At 41.1% G+C, this 21,049-nt stretch overlaps 1 protein-coding gene across 2 annotated transcripts in view; it reads left to right on the forward strand.

Annotated features, from left to right (window-relative positions):
• The window catches only part of LOC120502552 (amyloid beta precursor protein binding family B member 1 interacting protein), a 66,225-nt gene extending 45,287 nt beyond the window's left edge, over positions 1 to 20,938 (forward strand). Inside the window, exons 11-14 of one of the 2 annotated variants that reach the window (XM_039710075.1) lie at positions 11,431 to 11,529; positions 12,475 to 12,592; positions 17,525 to 17,622; positions 19,579 to 20,112. In XM_039710075.1, coding sequence (XP_039566009.1) covers positions 11,431 to 11,529; positions 12,475 to 12,592; positions 17,525 to 17,622; positions 19,579 to 20,112 — 849 coding nt within the window. Of the gene's footprint in view, positions 1 to 11,430; positions 11,530 to 12,474; positions 12,593 to 17,524; positions 17,623 to 19,578 lie in introns of both variants that reach the window. The other variant, XM_039710065.1, reaches the window with a different exon arrangement.
• Positions 20,939 to 21,049: the final 111 nt, after the last annotated feature.

A 21,049-nucleotide genomic window follows, 5' to 3' on the forward strand; every position in this document is an offset into this window, starting at 1 on the left:
TTCTAGACACTCATTTATTTTCTGAAACAGATGTATCTAATTAACACAGGTGAACAGTTTTAATACTATAGTCCTCCACAAAACACCCTACAAGAAACACTGGTGAGCTTTCAGAAGTTAACAGGTGAGCTTTGCTTCTGAAAAGTAAAACCTTTAGTGGAAAAAAAAAAAGGAAAAAGGGAGCTGATGTAAAAAACAAGGGGAAATTGATTTTCTAAACATATGACTGGTCTAAGAACTGTCTGACTAATTTAATAGCAGTTATTCACATTCTGTTTAGATGAAAATAAGAACATGATTTTTGAATGCATGTAGCAATGTGTTTAACTGTTCATAACAGGTAAACTTTCTGCATTTACTGCCATATTTTCTGGAAAGAGGTATGCTATTTACACTAGGAAACATTCACAGCTCAACTGAAATTCTTGCTTTATTTCATGTGTGATGTTAGTGCCGTACCTTCAGTGTGAAAGTGGAAGAACAAGATCAAAAGCTTACACAGGAAACCTTCATGCATAACAGGTTTATAAGTGTATGAAACCTACTTAGCAAATCGTGGTTGCTCTGATGCTTCTAAAATGTGTTTGCAGTATGCTAGAAAAAACATTGTATCAGTAATTATTTCTGAACTATGTAACTTAGTGATGAATAGATTATATTACAGTGCTTGTTCTTCCTGTTAATTACTACAAATCATCATTTGGTAGATTCTTTACTCACTCAGTTGCAGACTTGGCTTTTTTAATGGCTGACTTGCAGGGGCTGGAGTTGGTCAGGAAGTACAGGCAAATACTGATATCTTCATATTTCTGTTATTTCAGAAGTGAAACACCACTTAGGGTGGCTTTCTGAGGATGGTGGAGAGTTTGATATTTATTATAATTTCTGTACATTAATTTGAGTTCTATATAAATAGAGTATGAATTCTACTTTTTAAAGCCATGCTGCTGAAATTAGTTCTCTCATATCCTTAGCTTACCTTTGGAGGCTGGAGCTGAGGATTTAATACATTTTGAGATCTGTGGGCTGAGGGAAAGAGCAAAGTTAAATGTCAGTCTCTCTGATTGGATCCTTGGTGACACAAAAGTGTGTGGACGGTAACACTGAGCCATTTATCACACTTAGTCACATTTTTGTCCTGTCTGGTTTGATCTGTAAATGTCCCAGAAGAAAATATCTCTCTTGCTGGGAGATACTTGTCCTGATGTGTCAAAGGAAAACAAACCATCATTCTTGAGATATTTCTCATCCTGCCATATTTTGTAAATGAAGTCCTCAAGAAGAAATAACAGTACTCTCACAGACAGGTGCAGTGAGGAAAAGGCAATGGATTTAATGGGTAAACATCTGGTTTTATGTACAGGAAGCCTAGTAATTTTGAAGGAATTTGGATGCCCAGTTCATTCCAAGACAGTTGGAAATTTCTCCACAACCAAGGCTCTGCTGTGTCTTCACAGCTCTTCCATTCCCCGATGCTTGCCTTGCCACAGAGGGCAGGATAAGAGTATCTGTCTTACAACAAATGGGGAAAGGTAATTGAAAGAGTAGCAGCCACAGCCCATGCTAGCTGTTTTCTGAAGTGGCTGTACAGCAAAAGAAATACTTGGGGAAAAAAGAGCCTGGAAGTGCTTATTAGCTCTGGCAAGCTGTAATGCCGCTTGGAAAGTTTTTGAACAGCATGCCACTATGTTTTTTAAAGAATTTAAAAATTTTAAGAATTTAAAAATTTCTTTATGAGGACCCCCTTAGGAACTGCTGTGTCAAAACAGTGAGCAGTCATCAGCCAAGTTACTTGCTCTGCTGTGTTTCAAACATAACAACAAAACCTGCCCAGCTCAGAGGCAAGAGCTTATACTTTATAGTACAGGAGAAATGCAAGGGTGTAACAGCTTCAGCAGTACCTTGCTTCTGTGCTAGGTGGAAAATCCTGCTGAATTCAGAACTATATTTTCAGCTTTGAGAACTGAGTTGAAAAAATGCCATATTCATTTCTCAGTGGTTAAGCTATTGGCATCTTTACTTCAAAAACAGGGACATCTGTTCATTTAAATGGCCAGTAAGGTGGGCTGATTTGGAGTTGAATATGGCCTAATACTTGAAGGAAGTGTTCTTTCTTTTCCTCCAGTCCCCAGTTGTACAATGAACCTTCTAAACAAAATAATATATGTGTATTTGTAGTATTTGTTCCTGCTTTGAAGGTCTTGTCTCATATTAGCAGGGGGAAAAGAGAAAACATTTCCTTTTGCCTCCCACCCTGTCTTGGTCATCTTTATGCTGTGTCTTTATGGAGGGAAGAGCACTCAGGAAAAATGAGCAGAATGTTCTTGCCATTTTTACGTCTATGCTCCAGGCATTGCCAAGAATGTAAAGAGAATGTAAACACTGTAACTGATTTTAACCACAGTCCTGGTGACCTGGTTTTAGCCAGAACGAGATTTTTCTGGTTGACTGACACAGCTCTGAATAATATGGGTGTTGCCTCAAAGTCTTCATGACATTTCTTTGACTGTGGCTTCATTTTGATCTCTCTAAATGCGATGTGGGCTTTTTCTCCAGTTTCTTCTCCTTGGCTACAGTCAGGTATGGGTCTTGCAGAGACAGTGAGCTTTTGGTCATAGTGCCTGTCCCAGCTAACATGCATCCAGTCACCAGGAGCTGCTCCCTCTGTCCTGTTTTCTGTATGATCTAGGTGTTTCATTTCAACTTCAGTGATCATACCTGGGTTATGTAGCTAAGGCTGGCTAGGGTGCTGGTGTTAGTGTAGCAACAAGATCATCCACATCATGGGCAGGTTGCTTTGATACTTAGCCTGAAGCTGTGATGGTTTTTGCAGCCTGGGATATTGGAGCTGCACCTAAACTAGCTCAAATATAGGTATTCTTATCTGCAGATCCATGCTGTAGGATATTCCTCTTACAGCTAGAGAAGCTTGATGTGTTGTGAGTGCTCCTGCTTTATCATTTGTTCCCATTATGTCAGCATCCCACTGTATATACTGTACTTCAGCACAAAAATAGGATGTGCTTTGCTTATTTGTTAATAATCAAGATACTGAGGAGATAATAGGCAAAAGGGTGGAGTGCCAGAATCAAGTAAACATTACAGTGTTTACTAGCAAAAGAGGGAGCATTTTGCTGAGCTTATTCAGAAGTTTCCTTTCAGGATGATTCAGGAGACAACTGCAATAACAGAACAAAACAGCTACTTCCTCATATCAGGCAGCAGAAAGCCCAGCTGTGACCAACGAGACAGAGCACAGCAGGCTGGCTGGAGGTGAGAGCAGGGCCACCTTTAGCTGTGCATGTGCAGCAGACCAGGACCAGTGTGGCTGGGTCCTGAGGGCAAGACTGCAGCCTGGCACAGAGCCTCCAATGGAGTTGGCTTTTGGGAATCCTTAGGCTTTGGGGCAATTAAAAGCTTGAGGAACTGTGTTTTATTTCCCAGTGGCTATCTGTGCTGAGCTTTAAACTTCTTCAGTGCACTTATTCTATATCACTGCTAAACAACCTTCCTCCCTCAAAGGAAGTCCCACATTTCAAAATCCAGGAACAACACAATGAATTCTCAGAATATTAAAAACAGAACATCTGAGTATAAGAAATACTTTTTGGACATCTGTTCTTGTAAATGTGCAGATTATTCCTATTTTGTACTCAGCCTGTCTAATGCTTCCATAAATTTAAAGATCCCACCCTTCTCTTTGACATCAGATGAAGTGACTCTTTTCCTAATAGAGATCTCCATATGCAGAGAAGAGGAAAGCAAAGGTCAGCCAAGTTTGAAAAAAGACCCTCACTCAAACCTGCATCTCTCAAGCTTGGATTTGTCACTCTGTTCCCAGCAGAGGAGGCAAGAGAAGATCACAGCAAGCTCTCCGTGCCACCCTGCACAGAGTGCTGGCCACTCCTGGGAGAGCAATGGTGAGGGAACAAAATTCTCTCTGCTTTCCAGCAAAAATATATTCACACACTGCACACAGCACATAGAAATGGTTTAGTTCCTCGGAGCCCCCTTTGCATTTAAAAATGTGTGATTTTATATCTAGATTCCCTGCAAATTTTCTCATTTGCCATCTCGTGTTATATGGAAAATGCTGTGGAAGTAAATGAGACCTTTAATGATTTATTTCACATTCTGAAATGGAAAGCCCACAAAAATAAGGTATTTCACCAGAAAGGAAGGGATCATGCTAGCAACAGCATCTATTTCCTGAATAATATGGGTGTTGCCTCACAGCACAAATGGCAGAAAGGGTGACCATAATGTTCATTTTGTGGATTGTCTCTGTGTGTGCATGCGCACGCCTGCTCGTCCAGGAGCTGATTTTGTCACACCATGTGGAAAAATCTTTCAAAGCAGACAAATAGCAAGGTAATCTATATGCAAATTTGCTGGTTTAGTCAGTCTGATGTGCCTGTGACAAAGAGTGGATTTAATTATAGTTTATTGGTGCTGGTTATGCCTGAGTAATCTGGAGGTAATGGTGCATAATGCTGAATTAATCTAGGATGAAAAAAAATGGTTTCCTGGGGATAAACTGAGACAAAGGCAAATCACCCCCTATTTCTACAGCTGGGTACATTTTCCTGTGCAGTCAAAACAGTTAAGTTTTCCTGGCATCATTTGGCACCATTATTTTTTTTTTAATGTAATTATCCAAAGAATTTTGGAAGTAAAATTTCAAAAAGAATAGCTTGTTTGCAATAGCAGCATAATTCTAGCAGGTGATTTGGTATTTAGCTGCTTCTCTCCTGATTCCCTCCTCCCTCACATCCTGTGTGCTCCATACAGGCTGATTCATGTATGTAATGTATTCAATACAAATTCAGTTCAAAAGGTAGAAGGTGAGAATTAGAGTGTTTGAGATAAAAAACATTAGGAACAACTATGTAGAACAAATGGCTAGTGCAGGAAACAAAGACAGAAAGTAGGAGTTGTTTTTTAATGTGAAAGATCTAGAAATTGTTTTAGTATGAGTGCTTCAGATAAGTGTTTCAGATTAACTGAAACACTTATTCATTGCTAGATTAACTGAGAAAGCAGAAGTAGAAATACTTTTTATTGAAGAACACTTTCAGGTATGTGGGATTACAGTCATGTACATGCACAGTTTTGCTAGATTAATGTATAAACAGCAGGGAGAATAAGCTCAGAGAATGCACAGGGAGAAATTGAATATGATAGCTTTGGAAAATATTACTTCTTGTATAAATCAGACCTCTTTAGTTACAATAGCTATTACATATATTTTTAATGACCTAAAAATTTTGCCTCAAATCATAAGAGAAATGTAGGTCAAAAGAATAATTTCCTTAATAATAGGGCAATTACTCTTTTATACATAGAGTATAAAACTTTCACCCATCTTCAAGAGATCAGTTAAGTATGATCATCTTCATGCAAGGGGTGCATAGCATCTGAATTTGACCATGATGAATAGTAGATTACAAATCCTAACCATTTCAATGTGATTCTTGAAAGGTACTGACTATTAATTTTACTTCCAGCCATGGGAGCCAAAAGAGTCTCAGCTTTTCAGAGAAGCTAGTTCAACACAGCACAAATTCACTGGTAATAGTTAAGGTATCCAAAAGCATTGAGCATTTTGTGAAAATTCAGCTAAAAGCCAAAGTTTGTGATCCAAAGTTAGTCACTCTTTATTCTTCTGGCTATTGTTTCTGCCTCAGAGACTGAGCAATGATCCATATATTTTGGGGCAAGGAATGCAATGAGATGCCTGAATAACTTCAGTTTGCTTTTCATCTTCAGTGTTGGAAGAAGGCAACCCAAAAGAACATTTTATTTGGATAATCTCCAATTTCATGCACACATGGCCTTCAGTCATTTGTTTTGGCAGACACCATAGAAACCACATCATTCAGTTCCTATTTCTTCAGGTTTTCAATGTGTTTTATCTTTTTTCCTTAGGCAAAGAGTTTACTTTATATCTGAAAATGCTATCTGTGGACAAGTATTTTTTTAAACCTCTCCAGAAAACAAACTCTTTATATTCAAGTACTTCTTCTTGTTTTATCTCTAGGCAGTTGATACTTACAGAGGAGACAGTGGGACAGGGGAGAATACTAGGTCCTGTTCCAAGCCTCTTCAGTGCTTTTCTAGGTGAAACATGGCACATCCTTTAGCAGCCTGATGTTTGACATGCTCAGATCTTAGTACATAAAAAATCAGGCTCAATGATGTGACTAATTCATCATTATTAAGAGTTTTGACATCAATGGATGAAGGTTCACTGTAGTCCATATTATTTCAAAACACTATTCAATTTTTTTTAATTTGAGAAAGATTCTGGAGAGCTTTTCTACTTGCATATTTTACTTTTCTTTTAAACTATGAGTTCTAGAGTTGTTACTGCTTAAGCAGTTGTCTTTAATAATTCATTTTGGTGCTGCACATTTCAGAGGAAAAGGTGCTAAACCTTTCCAGAGAAGTTGTTTTCACTTTGCTGTCGGATGATTTTAATGATCTTTTCAAGACATGATATGCACCCTGTAACAAAATAATTTATCTGTCTATGTATGAGGTGTGGCATACTGAGGTTAGTGGTTTTTTGCCTTAAAGTACAGTATTTCTCACATAGCTGTTATTGATGTTGTTGACCTCTGTTAGTCTCACAGTAAAACCAGACTTGCATAGTGACTACAGCTGCTTATATCTGTGTGCTGGACTAAACCCTCTCCTGAGACACAGGAGCTGTGAAAGGAGGAAATTGGTCCACACAGAATCATAGAATCATTTAGGGATCTTCTTATCAAGTCAGCATTTCCAGGTAGTTCCAGTTGCCTGGGTTCTTCTTCAAATTGCTTATTCTGAGTCACCTTTTTTATGCACTATGTAGTAGATTTTATGTGAAGTTTCAAGTGGAAAATTGAGCTTGTGAAGGTCAGCATTGAGAGCCAAGACTTCTGCCACTGTACTGCTGAAGCAATTCCACTATGATACAGTTCCTCCAAGTGAGCAAATGGTGGGGTGGGTGGGCTGTGACAATTCTCAGCTGAAACATTTTACCTTCCTACCGAAAGTGGCATGCTTCATGTATCTAAAAATTACAGGAAGGCAAATGTCTCCATCTGAGTCAGTTACTAATAATCTTGTATGGGTAGCAAGCTGCAGGGCTAAGCTTGGTGCTGCTGCTGTTTGTTCCTGTGATCTGGCCTTGCCAACAGCTGCTGTAGGCAGCCTCTGTACTGGCAGCCTGGAACAGTCCTCCTTAGGCCTGATCCAAGCTCTTGTGAGGTGAAGGGGATATTTCCAGTTGACCTCAGTGGGCTGTGGATCCAGTAATGAGTTAAGCTTTATGTGTCATTCAGAAAGTTACATGTAAAAAGAGCCTGTGCTGCTGCTGCTTCTTGGAAACTGAGAGACAATACAGTTCTCAGCTGTAACAAAGGGATTATACAGGGTGCCTGCATGGCTCTGAGGTGTCTGACCTTCCTTCTCAGAGCTGGGGGTTCAGCAGCCTGCCAGTTTGGACCCTAATTGACAGCATATATTTGTGACTGTGCACTTAATCACGGTTGCTGATTGGAGTAATTTAATCAAGGAAATGATTGGGGCAATTTGGAATAGGTCCCACTGGTGAATATCAGTAGTTGAGATGGATTGCCTGGTGGAGACAATAGCCAGCAAATGACAGGGTAAAGGGTAGCCAGTAAGTAACTCACATGTTATCCAGTAAGGGACACTGTCACCTTGTTCACTGACAATTCCCCCTCAGCCTCTCAGGATTGTGAGACCCCCCCCCACAGTCTGAAAATATTCATAGGCAAGGTAAGGAGTGAGGTGAGGAAATTTGCTGATGATATTATATTATTCACATCATTGAGGAAAGGGCAGACTGAGGAATTCTGGAAGGCCATTGTGAGGCTGAGGTTCAGTGCTCAGTAGTTGTCAGATACATAAATCAAGCATTAAGAATTATTAGGAAAGACATAGATGATAAAACAGCAAATGTTGCCTTACCATGGCACAAGTTCATGGTTTCTGTTAGCCTGTGCAGTTCTGATCCTCTCATGTCAAAGAGAATATATAATGAACTTTTAAAAGTATCAATCAGGACTAACAAGGATAAGCAAAGATAAGGAATTATTTGACTTGAAGAATGACTGAAGAGACTAGAAGCCCGTAGGCTAAAAAGGAGAGACAGCTTGCTACAAGTATGATGAGGATCTCTAGGCTCAGGAGTGGCATGGAAAGGTGTGGCTAGGGGTCAGACACTCAGCATCTCTTCCAAAACAAGAATGTTACACAGAGCTAGTGCAGTCAGGTTCAGAGAAGGAGGTGGTGCTTCATAGAGTGCGTGACAGACTTGTAAAAGTTGTTGCTAAAAGGTGTTGTGGATGCCAGAATCTCTTTGTGCTCAATAAAACCTGAAGAAGTACCTGGAAGAGAAGTGGATTTATGGAGAAACCCCATGAGTCTCGGAAAACCGCTGAAAATCATTGTAGGCAGAGAGCTAAGAGAAGGATATGCTTATCTTGTACTTCCTTTTGCCCCAGTTCTGGCCACTTTCAGAATCCAGGTGCTGCGTTCAGGGACCTTTGATCTGACACTGTACAGGTGTTCTTGTGAAGCTGGTATTTCCATAGGGTGCCCCAGAGGAGAGGTCTGCAGCAGCCTCTCTTGAGCACCCCAGAAGCAGATCCCCGTGGCAGGGCTGTGTGTATGTGCAGCACCATTACCTAGCTTGCTCTATGCCTTGACCTCCTTGTTATGTGGTGTGGACATTCTTACAGATGTTTGCATGAGCCATTTTATGGAAGTCTTCTATTTTTGCTTGTAATAAAAACACACACTGGTAGGTGTGGTGTTTAAAAATGAGGGAGATTACGTAGATGCAATGAATTTCTTGCCATAAAAAAGGGGAAGGAAGAGCTCCCTTTATTTCCTTTTTTTAAGGTTTGGGTGCCATCTGCTGGGTTCAGTAGGACCTTACACACTGAATCAAAAATGCTAGTTGCTGGTTGAGAGGTGCCTGAAGAACTGACTTTACGGAGGTTGCAGAGTCTTTGCACATCCTGGTTCTTTTGTCTCCATTGGTGATAACATAACCCAGGTATATGGGATGTACTCTGGCACACAAAAAAGTGTCTGCTTACAGTTCCTTTTTAAAGGTACCGTTCAGGCTGAATTCTCTGATTTTCACTGTGTTTGGTCACCTAATGGAGAAACAGTGGAAGGAAGCAAGGATTTTTGGGCATTGTGTCCTAGACAGATCTGTGCCAGAAGAGGCTACTCTGAGCAGCATTCAGGCTCTGGGGCTGTGGAGACAAGGACAGGCAGATGCTGGGAGCTGGAGCAGGCTGTTTGTCCAGGGGCCTGGTTACTGTCCTGGTTTGATACATGGCAGAGGTGTATAAAAACAATGCCCTGTACATTGAGCTGTGTGAAGGAGTGATGTGTGAGTGTACCAGGTGGGTGAGGGTCCATGAGGTGGGCATGGCCCCTGCTTTGCAGTTAAGGCACATGGTGACAGTGAGCTGGCATCTCTGGGCTTGCAGTGGGAGCTGTCCCTTGCTCTTAACCTGGGAGTGCCCCAGAGGAAGGTGATTGAATAAGGCAGAAGTAGAGTCAGCATATTCATTGTCCAGGGGAGATGGCCAGTTCTGTGTTTGCAGAAAGACTGGGACCTGTGTGAGCAGGTGAGTGCAAACATGCAGGGACTTGTAACATGGCTGCCCACAGCCTTGGGATGCATCTGTCACTATGAGACCTCTTAAGGGTAATGTCCCTTTGCTTTTTTCTTCCCTCACAGTTATCTCCATGGTGTGGTCCCTCTCACTCCAGAATTGATGATACAGGGATTTGACAACTATAGCTTGTGCAGTCCTATCCTCTCATCCATCCCTTGCTACTCATTCTCTCTCCAAGCCACAATGTTCCTTATTCCCTTGCTCTGTGTGAGCTCATGTTGTGGACTGCTGGGTTTGAAAACAAATAAACCAAAACTACAGCATGATGAAATGGGTTATATTTAACCCAGACCAGTTCCGTTTTTGTTTTTTTAAATCACAATGTGGCCTCCTGAGCAGCTGGGTCAGCACAAGCAAGGGGAGCCTGGTGTCTGCAGTGCTGATCAGGGAGCAAGAGACACGTGGCTGAGGAGCAAGTCTGCTGTGTTTGGCTCTGCTTTTGGGTCACCCAGCTGTGGGCAGGTTTGGCCTCTGCAGCAGGACGTCCCAGCCAGCAGCAGATATTTGTGAGGATGTGGCACCTACATGAGCCAGAGGCTGGCAGTACTTTGTGCTGGGAGGGACCTTGCTGAGTTCCCCATGTGCAGCATTGCTCTGCTTTGGGGCTTAATGACACCTCTAAACCCAGCGTCCTTGCTAGGTGGGGATGTGCTTTGAATTTTTAACTGCAGAGAATGAAAAGAGAGTGAATCCTTGGAGCATATTTAGCTACTTTTTGTGCGTTCACAATATTTCACTAACAGTGCACTTAAAATTTTTAAGAATATAGATAGAAATGAACACATAAATAAGGGATAATTAAGTGGTTTTCCTTTGGGTCCATTCTTTCCTTTGCATATCAAAAGATGGCAGTATGTTATTCCATCCATGTTACTAAAGACTTAGATCTTTCCCTGCTTTAGCAGGGAAACCACATTCCTTCAGAGTCTGTTCAGTCCTAGGCAAATAGGAAGTCTGGCATTTTGATGGTCTTTGAGTTGCAAAGATATGTCAACACATATCCATACTAACTTGATCGGTAAAGGAAAGAGATCCTAAATTTTGTCCAAAATGAAAAAAAAAGGTTTTAAAATTTTAGAGGTTTCTGATACAAACAAAAGAAAAATAATACTTCTGATTGTGCTGGATTTTGAATGATTCTCTATCCAAAACGTGTAACAGTTTTATATATATTTTCTGCAAAACCAGCAAGAGTAAAGAAGAATAAAAATATATAAGAAAAAAAGCTAGACTTGAGCCCAAAGAAAAGCAGTCAGTTAGGAGGAAAAATATGCTTGAGCTGAAAGTTTATACTTAAACAAATTTAACATAGTCTTTGAAAACTAATTATGTTCAATGTTCAGTCTAAGTGCCTCACGTATGACAAACCACAAAATGAGAAACAGACTTCCTTCTAGTGTTTGTACGTTGAGTGTTAGACCTTGAACCAGAGCAATTATAGATTTCATTGAACTCTAGATCACTGTTATATTTCTGAAACCCTTGAATTCACATTGCAATGCATTAAAATGGTTTCAAGCAAAAGCTGCCAGTGGCAACACATGTATTGTTCATAATCACCATAATTTTTATATTTTTTATACTCTGGTTTTGCTGCCTTTTGTTTTTTCAAATCATCTTCATGATATGCTTTCACAGGGTCATTGTGTGGTTCCTTCAGACTTTCTCATAATGATTTCATTTCTGTGTTTGTCTTATTTTACAAATTAATATCTTTCAGCACCCCCAGATTCAAAAGGAGTCGAACTATATCAAGTACTTGTGCTGTGATGATAAAGCAACCCTGCATCAGTGGGTAACAGGAATAAGAATTGCCAAGGTGAGATTAAAAGTAAATGCACTTTAATATATCTTCTGTAAGAGCAGGTCTTCCTGAGGTTACTGACTGTCATCACCTCAGCTGGAAAAACTGTGATAAGAATGGACATCCATGCTAATTTTACCACAGAAACAAAGATCAGAAGTGCATAATGAGGATGGATTTGCTGAATGTCCCTGTACCTTAGCTATCAGTATGTTTTTCTTATTAACACAGGAGTGAGTTCAGTAGCTATAAAACTCATATACTCATAAAAACTACTGCACAGTTATCTGGCTCAATAACAATATACTGTAGCTAAAGTGTGCAAGCTCTGGTCAGTCCAGTTGTGACATTTTTCAGACAGTCCTACCCAAATTGTCTGCCTCACTCTGTTCAAAATGTCCTAATTGACAGCCCATTTTCCATCTACATTAAGGTAGATTATTTATACATAGCCTTGGTATTGGCTGTATTTTTCCATACGCACCTACTCCTCTTATCTGTTAGTTTGGGATTTTTCCTGACAGTTCTTCTGCAGGGTAGCATATAACAAAGGTGTGGGATGAACATAAAATTATATTGTGTCTTACACTGACAGAGCTCTAGAATTCCAGGCTCTGTTTGCTCTAGAGCCTGGGATTCAGTGTTTCAAATGTCCAGTTTGAAAATGTAATACTTGGGAAAAGATACTGAGAACAGTTGATTTTAAAGCAGGTTTCAAGAAGTTCACAGATACTGAAATGAACATGAAATGTAAGAATGATATCAGTAGGACTGTGTGATCATGAGGATTCATGTTTTATTGTGCTTTCCACCTGGCCCTACACAGAAAAAGGCACACTACTTCTAGAAAGACATTTTAACAAACTAGGTAGGAAGAAACAAGGTCAGAAAAGTTGTCCAAGAACAGAATGAATGCTTGGCCTATGTTAAGCTCATGTTATTGTTTTGGTTCTTTTGCAGTATGGCAAGACACTCTATGACAATTACAAATGTGCAGTGAAGAAAGCTGGCCTGTCCTCTCGGTGGGCAAATCAAAAAGTGGTGGAGCCAGCTGGCCCTGCAGGATCCTCATCAGCAGGTACTGACACTGCCACAGCAGTGGAAATCACATTTATTGCCCCTTTCTGTTATCATCAGTGTTGCATGGAGTCTTTCTCCAGAAAACTATCCCATGATTCAGCAAGATGTCTTTTAATAGACAGGCCAGTGTAGCAAAAAAGCTCTCACTTTACAGTTAGAACTTGGAGAATACAAACAGTTCACTGAAGAACAGTTTAGATCTGCACAAGTTAATGAACCATTTTTCTGTTGGCATCTGAATCCTTTGTCCTCCATCTACATTTTGCAGACTGATGGTCCATGTCTTGAAACTTTCTATTTGCCCATCTCTACACTGGCTGTATTGGAGTTTGTCTTTCAATTAATAAAAGGAGTGGGTGGGATATTCTGAGATTGATCATTATGGAAAGATTAGAAAAGATTAGAAATCATTATAGAAAGGGTGAGCCTTTCTATAGATGGCTCTCTGTCCTAGCCTTTTACTCATTTGCATGGTAACAATGTGGGTGTTAGGACACAAGAGTAAGAAAGGACTGCATTATTTTCTAACCTTACTTTTCCAGAAGCTCCATCATCCTGATGTTACTGATCTAATGAGACCAGTACAGCAGTACATGATAGTAGCTGTAACTTGCATGACTATTTTTAATTTACATGCTTAAGATATGCCTTATTAGGAAGGGTATGCTGGCCAAGTACTTACTGTCATAAGGCCGGTGAAGTCAAAATTGCTGTTGGAAGTTGATACTCTGACTTCTCATGTAGACAACACAAATACCTTTCTAGGGCTTCAGTTCAGTTCATCTTTTTTGAGTACCTGGGAGATAGAAGGTGGTCTTCCTACTATTCCTTGGAGTCAAATAATCTTAACAAAGACATGTGTGGCATGGGGAGACCCAGTAACAGACTGTTTTGAGATCAGGAAGGTTTCTGATGGGGGAAGGTGTTTTCAAGGGCTTGTTTTACTACACATTATCCTGCTCTGATTTTGTTAGCAATAAATTCACTTTGTATCTCTAAGTTGTGCCTGTTTTGCCCTTGATGGTATTTGGTAAGTGATCTCTCCCACTTCTTATCTGAACCCACAAATTGTTTGTTAAATTTCTCTCCTCCGTTCAGCTGCAGAGAGGAGTGAGCAAGCAGCTTTTGTGGGTGCCTGGCATCCGGCCAGCATCAGCCCTTGACAGGAGGAAGTTTACTTGATGAGGGTGGGTGTGACAGTCATGGAACATTTGTGCTCAGGTGCTGACAGCAGTAGAGATGTGGCTGGCCAGGGGGGCTCCATGCTGGTGCTGTCCTGGATATGGGCAGGACTGAGGCCCTATAAAGGCTGTATATACATCTCTGTGACTTCAGCTCCTGACTAGAATCCAGGAGCTCTGCATGTGTTCAATAGAATATACTGCTAATTTTAACTAATGGATTGCGTTAAATGGTTAAGTAGCCTGGAAAGGTTTTAGTCATGTATACTGTCTCTATGGAATTATCTCTGAAGAATCATTAGTGTTGTAAATGAGGCAAGTCACTGTGATTCTGGGTATCTTACAGTTGTTATAGCTGCCCTATATAAAGCCTGAGGCCTGACTATGCTACTAGAACTACCTGACTGTGAGCAGTTGTTAGTTTGTGTTTTGGAAAAGGAACAAAGGATGTTCACTTCTGTTTTCAGATGGCTCCATAGCCATTTGTATGGGCTGGCTTCAGTATAGGCTAAAATCTGCTAGAGAAAACTACAGTCCTGTGTGATCTGGCTGTGCTCTGTTAACTTCAGTGGCAGCCAAGGAAGGCAGGTAAAACTTTGATTCTCACTTACCATGTAGCCTTTATTCCCTGGACACAGTGCTGTAACCAGCACTGGGGGTCACATGTACCCCAACCTGTGTAGCCTGTGGCTGAAGTGTCCCAGCTGCACCTCAGTCAGAACATGTTGTTTCCCTCTTTGGCTTTGTGCCTGGTGTGGCATGGGGAAACCCAGTAACAGACTGTTTTGAGATCAGGGAGGTTTCTGATGGGGGAAGGTGTTTTTAAGGGCTTGTTTTACTACTCATTATCCTGCTCTCATTCTGTTAGCAATAAATTCACTTTGTATCTCTAAGTTGTGCCTGTTTTGCCCTTGATGGTATTTAGTAAGTGATCTCTCCCACTTCTTATCTGAACCCACAAATTGTTTGTTAAATTTCTCTCCTCAACTGCAGAGAGGAGTGAGCGAGCAGCTTTTGTAGGTGCCTGGCATCTGGCTAGCATCAGCCCTTGACAGGAGGAAGTTTACTTGAGTGAGGGTGGGTTTGACAGTCATGGAACATTTGTGCTCAGGTGCTGACAGCAGTAGAGATGTGGCTGGCCAGGGGGGCTCCATGCTGGTGCTGTCCTGGATATGGGCAGGACTGAGGCCCTATAAAGGCTGTATATACATCTCTGTGACTTCAGCTCCTGACTAGAATCCAGGAGCTCTGCATGTGTTCAATAGAATATACTGCTAATTTTAACTAATGGATTGCGTTAAATGGTTAAGTAGCCTGGAAAGGTTTTAGTCATGTATACTGTCTCTATGGAATTATCTCTGAAGAATCATTAGTGTTGTAAATGAGGCAAGTCACTGTGATTCTGGGTATCTTACAGTTGTTATAGCTGCCCTATATAAAGCCTGAGGCCTGACTATGCTACTAGAACTACCTGACTGTGAGCAGTTGTTAGTTTGTGTTTTGGAAAAGGAACAAAGGGTGTTCACTTCTGTTTTCAGATGGCTCCATAGCCATTTGTATGGGCTGGCTTCAGTATAGGCTAAAATCTGCTAGAGAAAACTACAGTCCTGTGTGATCTGGCTGTGCTCTGTTAACTTCAGTGGCAGCCAAGGAAGGCAGGTAAAACTTTGATTCTCACTTACCATGTAGCCTTTATTCCCTGGACACAATGCTGTAACCAGCACTGGGGGTCACATGTACCCCAACCTGTGTAGCCTGTGGCTGAAGTGTCCCAGCTGCACCTCAGTCAGAACATGTTGTTTCCCTCTTTGGCTTTGTGCCTGGTTGCCTTTGAACACTGAAAAAATCAGTGTATGTAGTGGTCCTGTATGATATTGCATCACAATATCATGATCTTTGAAAGACATAAGATGTTGCTTTACACAGGTGTTGCTTATCACTATAAGGATAAATATTTTGCATTTGTGTATCTATATTTTGCATTATTTGGACTACCTTTTTTTTTCTAAAATGCTAATTCACTATAACATTTTGAAGAAATTAACTTGTAAAGAATACTGTAACATTTAAATTAAAAATAAATCTTGAGAATAGAATTCATGGGCTCATATACTATATTGTCTGGGAGTCCATTAGCTGGCTGGCAGGAGATAGTGTATCAAGTGTTGTTTTCAAATTTTGCACAGTTTATGGAATCCATTAACAGAAGAGGAAACAGATTACTGTGTCCCAGCCTTCTGTTACATTATTTTTGCCAAGTAGAACACCATACCTGCGCTAGATAGAGTGGATCTCTCTCTGCTTTCCTTCATTTAGTTAAATCTCAGTATGACTGAGGGCAGCAACATCTTTGAGCAGTGTGAAAACCAAACTCCTGCTCTGCTATGAACAGCAGACAAAGGGAGATGAGACAGTAACTTGCTCCAATTTAGGGAGCATAACCTCTCTGGGCCACAGAACCCAGGGATTGACATCTCCTTCCACTGAGGAGGGAGAACCACAAGATTGGTTTTATCTCTTTATTGACTTCTATGTTAGTCTTTCAACACAAGATTGTAGTTTGAATGATCCAAATGGTACTTTGGATTAAATATACTGAACAACATGCAGGCAAAGGTACAAAACCTAAGGATATTAGACCACCTTCTGTCATTCTTTGAAGCTTAAATAGCTTTAGTAAATTAGGCACACTGCAGAGTTTGTCTTACTTCTCTGCCAGTCATGGGATTTGCAGGCATGGCAGTAAAAATACTTTATTCTATTTCTTATCATATTCCTGGAACCTCTTTGCTGATCAGTAAAGTACGTGTTAAGATTAAAGCCATTGTTGTGCTTAGGCTACCCTGTAGACAGCTAAGGGTTCACTAACATCTGGGAAGTACAGGAGTGGAACTTTACTGGATCTCAGAACTGTAAATTATAATAGAGCTAAGGTAGTCATTAAGGTTTGCAAATGTGGGTCTCTAGGCACCAAACACTGTCTACTACTCTGACACATAAAGCTTTCAAAAATGCTGCACTAAACTGGAGAGTATTTAATCCTCATCAGACTACACAGGGACAGGGGATTTTTTTATAATTAAACTTGTAAATTTGTTCTTTGGTCTTACATTCACTTACTCCATTTGACAGTACTGGGTTATTTATGCATATCCCTTGCACAAGCAGAAATGGTGGGCAGATGTTTTGCAGAGCTTCAACTCAGCCAGCTTCCAGATCCACACTAATCTGAGAACATAGTGAAGTTCACAGGTATTTGTGATTCCAAATGGGGCAGATTTTTCAGACCAAGGAACATGTTTTAGCTCATTTACTAAAGAAAGTAGATCAGCCCCTCTTTAGGATTTCGGACCTTCCACTCCAATGACTGATTGATATGAAGCTATGGTGCTTTTAGTCTTTAGCCTAAATTAAACACAAAAAAAAGGCAATAAAACTGGGAATATGGTAATACTACAGCACACTGCAAACTTCAAAGTGCTGTTATGAAACACAGGTATTTTAATGTAAGGTGCTTAGGGATTTTAATGTAAAGTACTTTATTTTCCTTAAGCAATAAAACTGAATAAGAAAGGTCACAAAATGAGCTTGAAGTAGAAAACAGAATTTACTGAGTTATGTATAAAAACTCTGTAACAAGTGTTTCCTTGTGGGAGTTGTAAAGAAATTTTTATAGTTGGGTATTCCCTGATCTGGTTAATATCACAAAATCCTAACACTCTTCCCTCTGACTCCTCTCCTTGTCACAGGTACTGTTCAGTCAAATGGACAGATTCCCCAAAGTGTTCATTGTTGCAGTGCAGAATTTCCAGACACTCAGAAGAAAGTGGATACATCTGAGGCACAAGTGAGCAGTTACTACAATTAAATGTCATCTGTGAACGAGTTTTCCAAGTTTGTTTTCCTTCACCTACTGTCTTCCCCCTCAAAGTGCCAATGAGAAGGATTTGGCTCCTGGGAAAGGTGGCTGCTCCACACACTCTAAACAGTGTGTGTGCTTACAGAACCAGGAGCCTCCGAGGGAGGTGAAGGCACAGCCACCCACTGCTTCTGTTCTTCAGAACAAGCAGCCATGAGTTCATGTAGCAGGAACAGGAATGTGCCTGCTGGGATAGTCTCAAAGTGTGCTGCTAGAACCTTGGTGCTGTGTTCTGCCTCTGCCAAAAAACAAGGTCTTGACTTAGAAACACAAGACATACAGTAGTGTTTTCAGTGGGGAACACTACACAGCTGAAGATGAGTGTGTAAGAAAGGAGAAACTGTGAAGAACTAAGGGAAAACACATGTTTTCCTTAGGCTCTAAATGCATTTCTTGTTAAGCTCCAAATTTCATGTACTTGCACCAAATCTGGCTGTAAAAATATCAAAGGGTACAGTAAAAGAACCTCAAGAGCATCATACAGAAAAAAGGTGTGCATTTGTTTACAGTTCATTATTCAATCTCTTCATCATGTATGAAGTGCACAGGACTAATGAAATTAAATTCCTAGGATTTTTCTGTCACCAGCAGTACGTGTTCTACGCTTCTTGTTTCCGTTTTTGAGTTCCTCCTGTTTCTCTGTTCTGAACCTTACTTCCTCTGGACCAGATCACATTCTGAGAATTCAGCCACTGGTTCCCTCCTCCTGAGTCTCATTTACTTCCATGTTTGTAGGCAAGGAGTGAGGAAGAGGAGGCATACATGCTATAATTAGCTCATGCTAGAATTAATGCTGCTGCAGGGGTGCAGAGCACTTCTCTCTAGAAGCAGCAAATAGGAGGAACTAGAGATCTGTCTGCAGCCACTGGGCTTCGATCTCATTGCAATTATGGACATGGCAGGATAGTTCCCATGGCTGCAATGTTGTCATGAAGGGCCACAGGCTGTTTAGGAGACACAGACCAGGAAGGTGCAGTGGTGGAGTTGCCCTCCATGTGAAGCAACACTTGGAGTTCCCTGATGAGGATAAAAGGGCAGACTAGTAAGGGTGACTCCATTGTGGGTGTTTGCTCCAGGCCGCCTGATGAAGGAGGGGTTGGATGAGGCCTTCTACAGGCAGCTGGAGCAGCCCTGCAGCCACAGGCCCTGGTTCTTGGGGGGCTTTAACTACCCTGACATCCTCTGGAGAAGCAAAACAGCAAAGCACAAGCAGTGCAGGAGGTTCCTGGAAAGCATTGATGACAGCTTCCAGTCACAGGTGGCGAAGGATCCCACAAGGAATGCTGGGCTGCCCTATCTTGTGCTACAAACAGGGGAGGCCTTGTTGGACGTGGGACGGTTGGGGCAGCTGTGGCTGCAGTGACCACAAGACTGTAGAGTTCAGAATTGAAGGAAGGTAGCAGGACAGAGAGCAAGACTTCACACAGGGACTCCAGGAGAGCTAACTTTAGCATCTTTAGGGATCTTCTTGGAAGAATCCCATGGGAGAAGGCTCTGAAGGGAAGAGGGGTCCAAGAGAGGTGGTCAGTATTCAAAGATCATTTCTTCTAGGCTCAAGGACAATGAATCCCAAAGATACTTCATTGATGTTTATGTTACTAACTGCAATTATTTGAAATTTTAAAAGCACTCATCTTCTGTGAACAGCATGCATATACGTGCTATGAATACTGCCAGCAGGGAGGTTTCCACTGTCAAACCTCTACGGGCAGCTCCAGAAAGAAAACAAAATACTCTTTTCATGTTTCAGGCAAAATGTACTCTACCTGATTTCCCTGTCTACTACACTAATGTATTTTCCTATCTTTTTATGTTCTTTGGCAGTGGCATTAGTTTACATGTTTACTGACTGTGTCTGTCCTTTTATTTTTCTGCTTATGAAAGGCTGAAACAAATAACACCAGTGCATCTGGCCTGGCACAGCCATTGCTGAGGCCACAGAAAGTCCAGAGTAAGAGGACCTCACTGCAGCCTCCTCCTCCACCTGAAAGGCGTTCATCTATTTCTGCTTCACCGGTTCTACCCTCCAAAGTGAAACGAGACAGTGGCATTTTCCTAACAGATCCAGAGAGCTTTCCAGCACCACCACCTACACTGAAGGTTGATTTTCCTCCTCCACCACCACCATCCGATTTCTGTGAACCACCTCCTGATTTTGTGCCTCCACCACCACCGGTCTCCAGCAGCAGTAATGGAGATGTGCCATTACCCCCTCCACCTCCACCTGTCTCCAGTAAGCCACCACCACTTCCAATGAAGAAACCTGTACCACTTCCTCCAAAAAGGCTGGAAAACACAGGACAGGATGGAGAGCCACAGTCAGCAGGGCCACCTCTGATTGCAGGGGGAGGCAAACAAGCAGATTTCATGTCTGACCTAATGAAAGCCCTTGAGAAGAAAAGGGGTAACAGCTCCTGAACTCTAGGAGTGGATAGACTTAAAGGCATAGCTGGTCTTGTGAAACACCACAGAATGTCAGGCTTCTCCAGGAGAAATTCTCCTTCAGGCTTCCTCTTGGAAGGATCTCAAGAAGATGAGGCACCCTGTGTCCCCCACTTTGTGTCTGTAACCTGCCACTTTCCCCCTGCACCTCATCATCCCCTGCTCTTAACTCCTATTCCAGCACCAGGCCAAGGTAAGAATTCACTGGAGAGTCTTGCTTCCCTCCACAAGAACAGCCAGGGATTTCAGAAAGTGAAATGCATCTACTCTGGCTGCCTTTTTAGTAGAATTGGAGTTAAAGGAAAAACACAATGTCCTCATGCAAATTTTGAGAAGTGGGAAGGAAGATCCCTTTTCATAGAAATGCCCTTAAAAGTTCTTTATCAGAAAACTTCCAGCTGTGGGGGCTTTTTCCCAATACAAAGATGCTTTTAAAATTTTTAGGGCCATTTCCAGACAGTTTCACCTCAAATGTTATACATTCTTGTTTCTATATACAACTCACTCGTACCCAGCTGCTGCTTTGAAATCTCATTTTTTTGGTTACCTTAGACAAAGAAAAAAAAATTATTTTGAAATGATGTATGCTTCTGTGGTAAATGGGAATTTTTTTTCTCTTGGTTAACATTTTTTTCTCTTGGTTAACATTTGTCGAACTGTACCTGTAAATTATCTGTCTTGTGAAAGTATTTTTAATTATCTTGTACCTGATAGGAACGCATTCTCCTACATTTTTTTTTCATTTGTTCTCCGGATTTAATTCTCCACTGTTCATTTAGAAAGCATTCATTGTTAGCTCTTAGAAACTATTTTGATCTATTTTATTTCTGTACAAAGTGTCACAGTTAATGAACAGCCATTTTACTGGCAATTGGAACTTTTAAAGAATTTTAAAGAATTTTTGCCTATATCT

Source organism: Passer montanus, unplaced genomic scaffold (assembly GCF_014805655.1).
Source record: "Passer montanus isolate IOZ18808 unplaced genomic scaffold, ASM1480565v1 scaffold10, whole genome shotgun sequence".
Taxonomy (NCBI): Eukaryota; Metazoa; Chordata; class Aves; order Passeriformes; family Passeridae; genus Passer; species Passer montanus.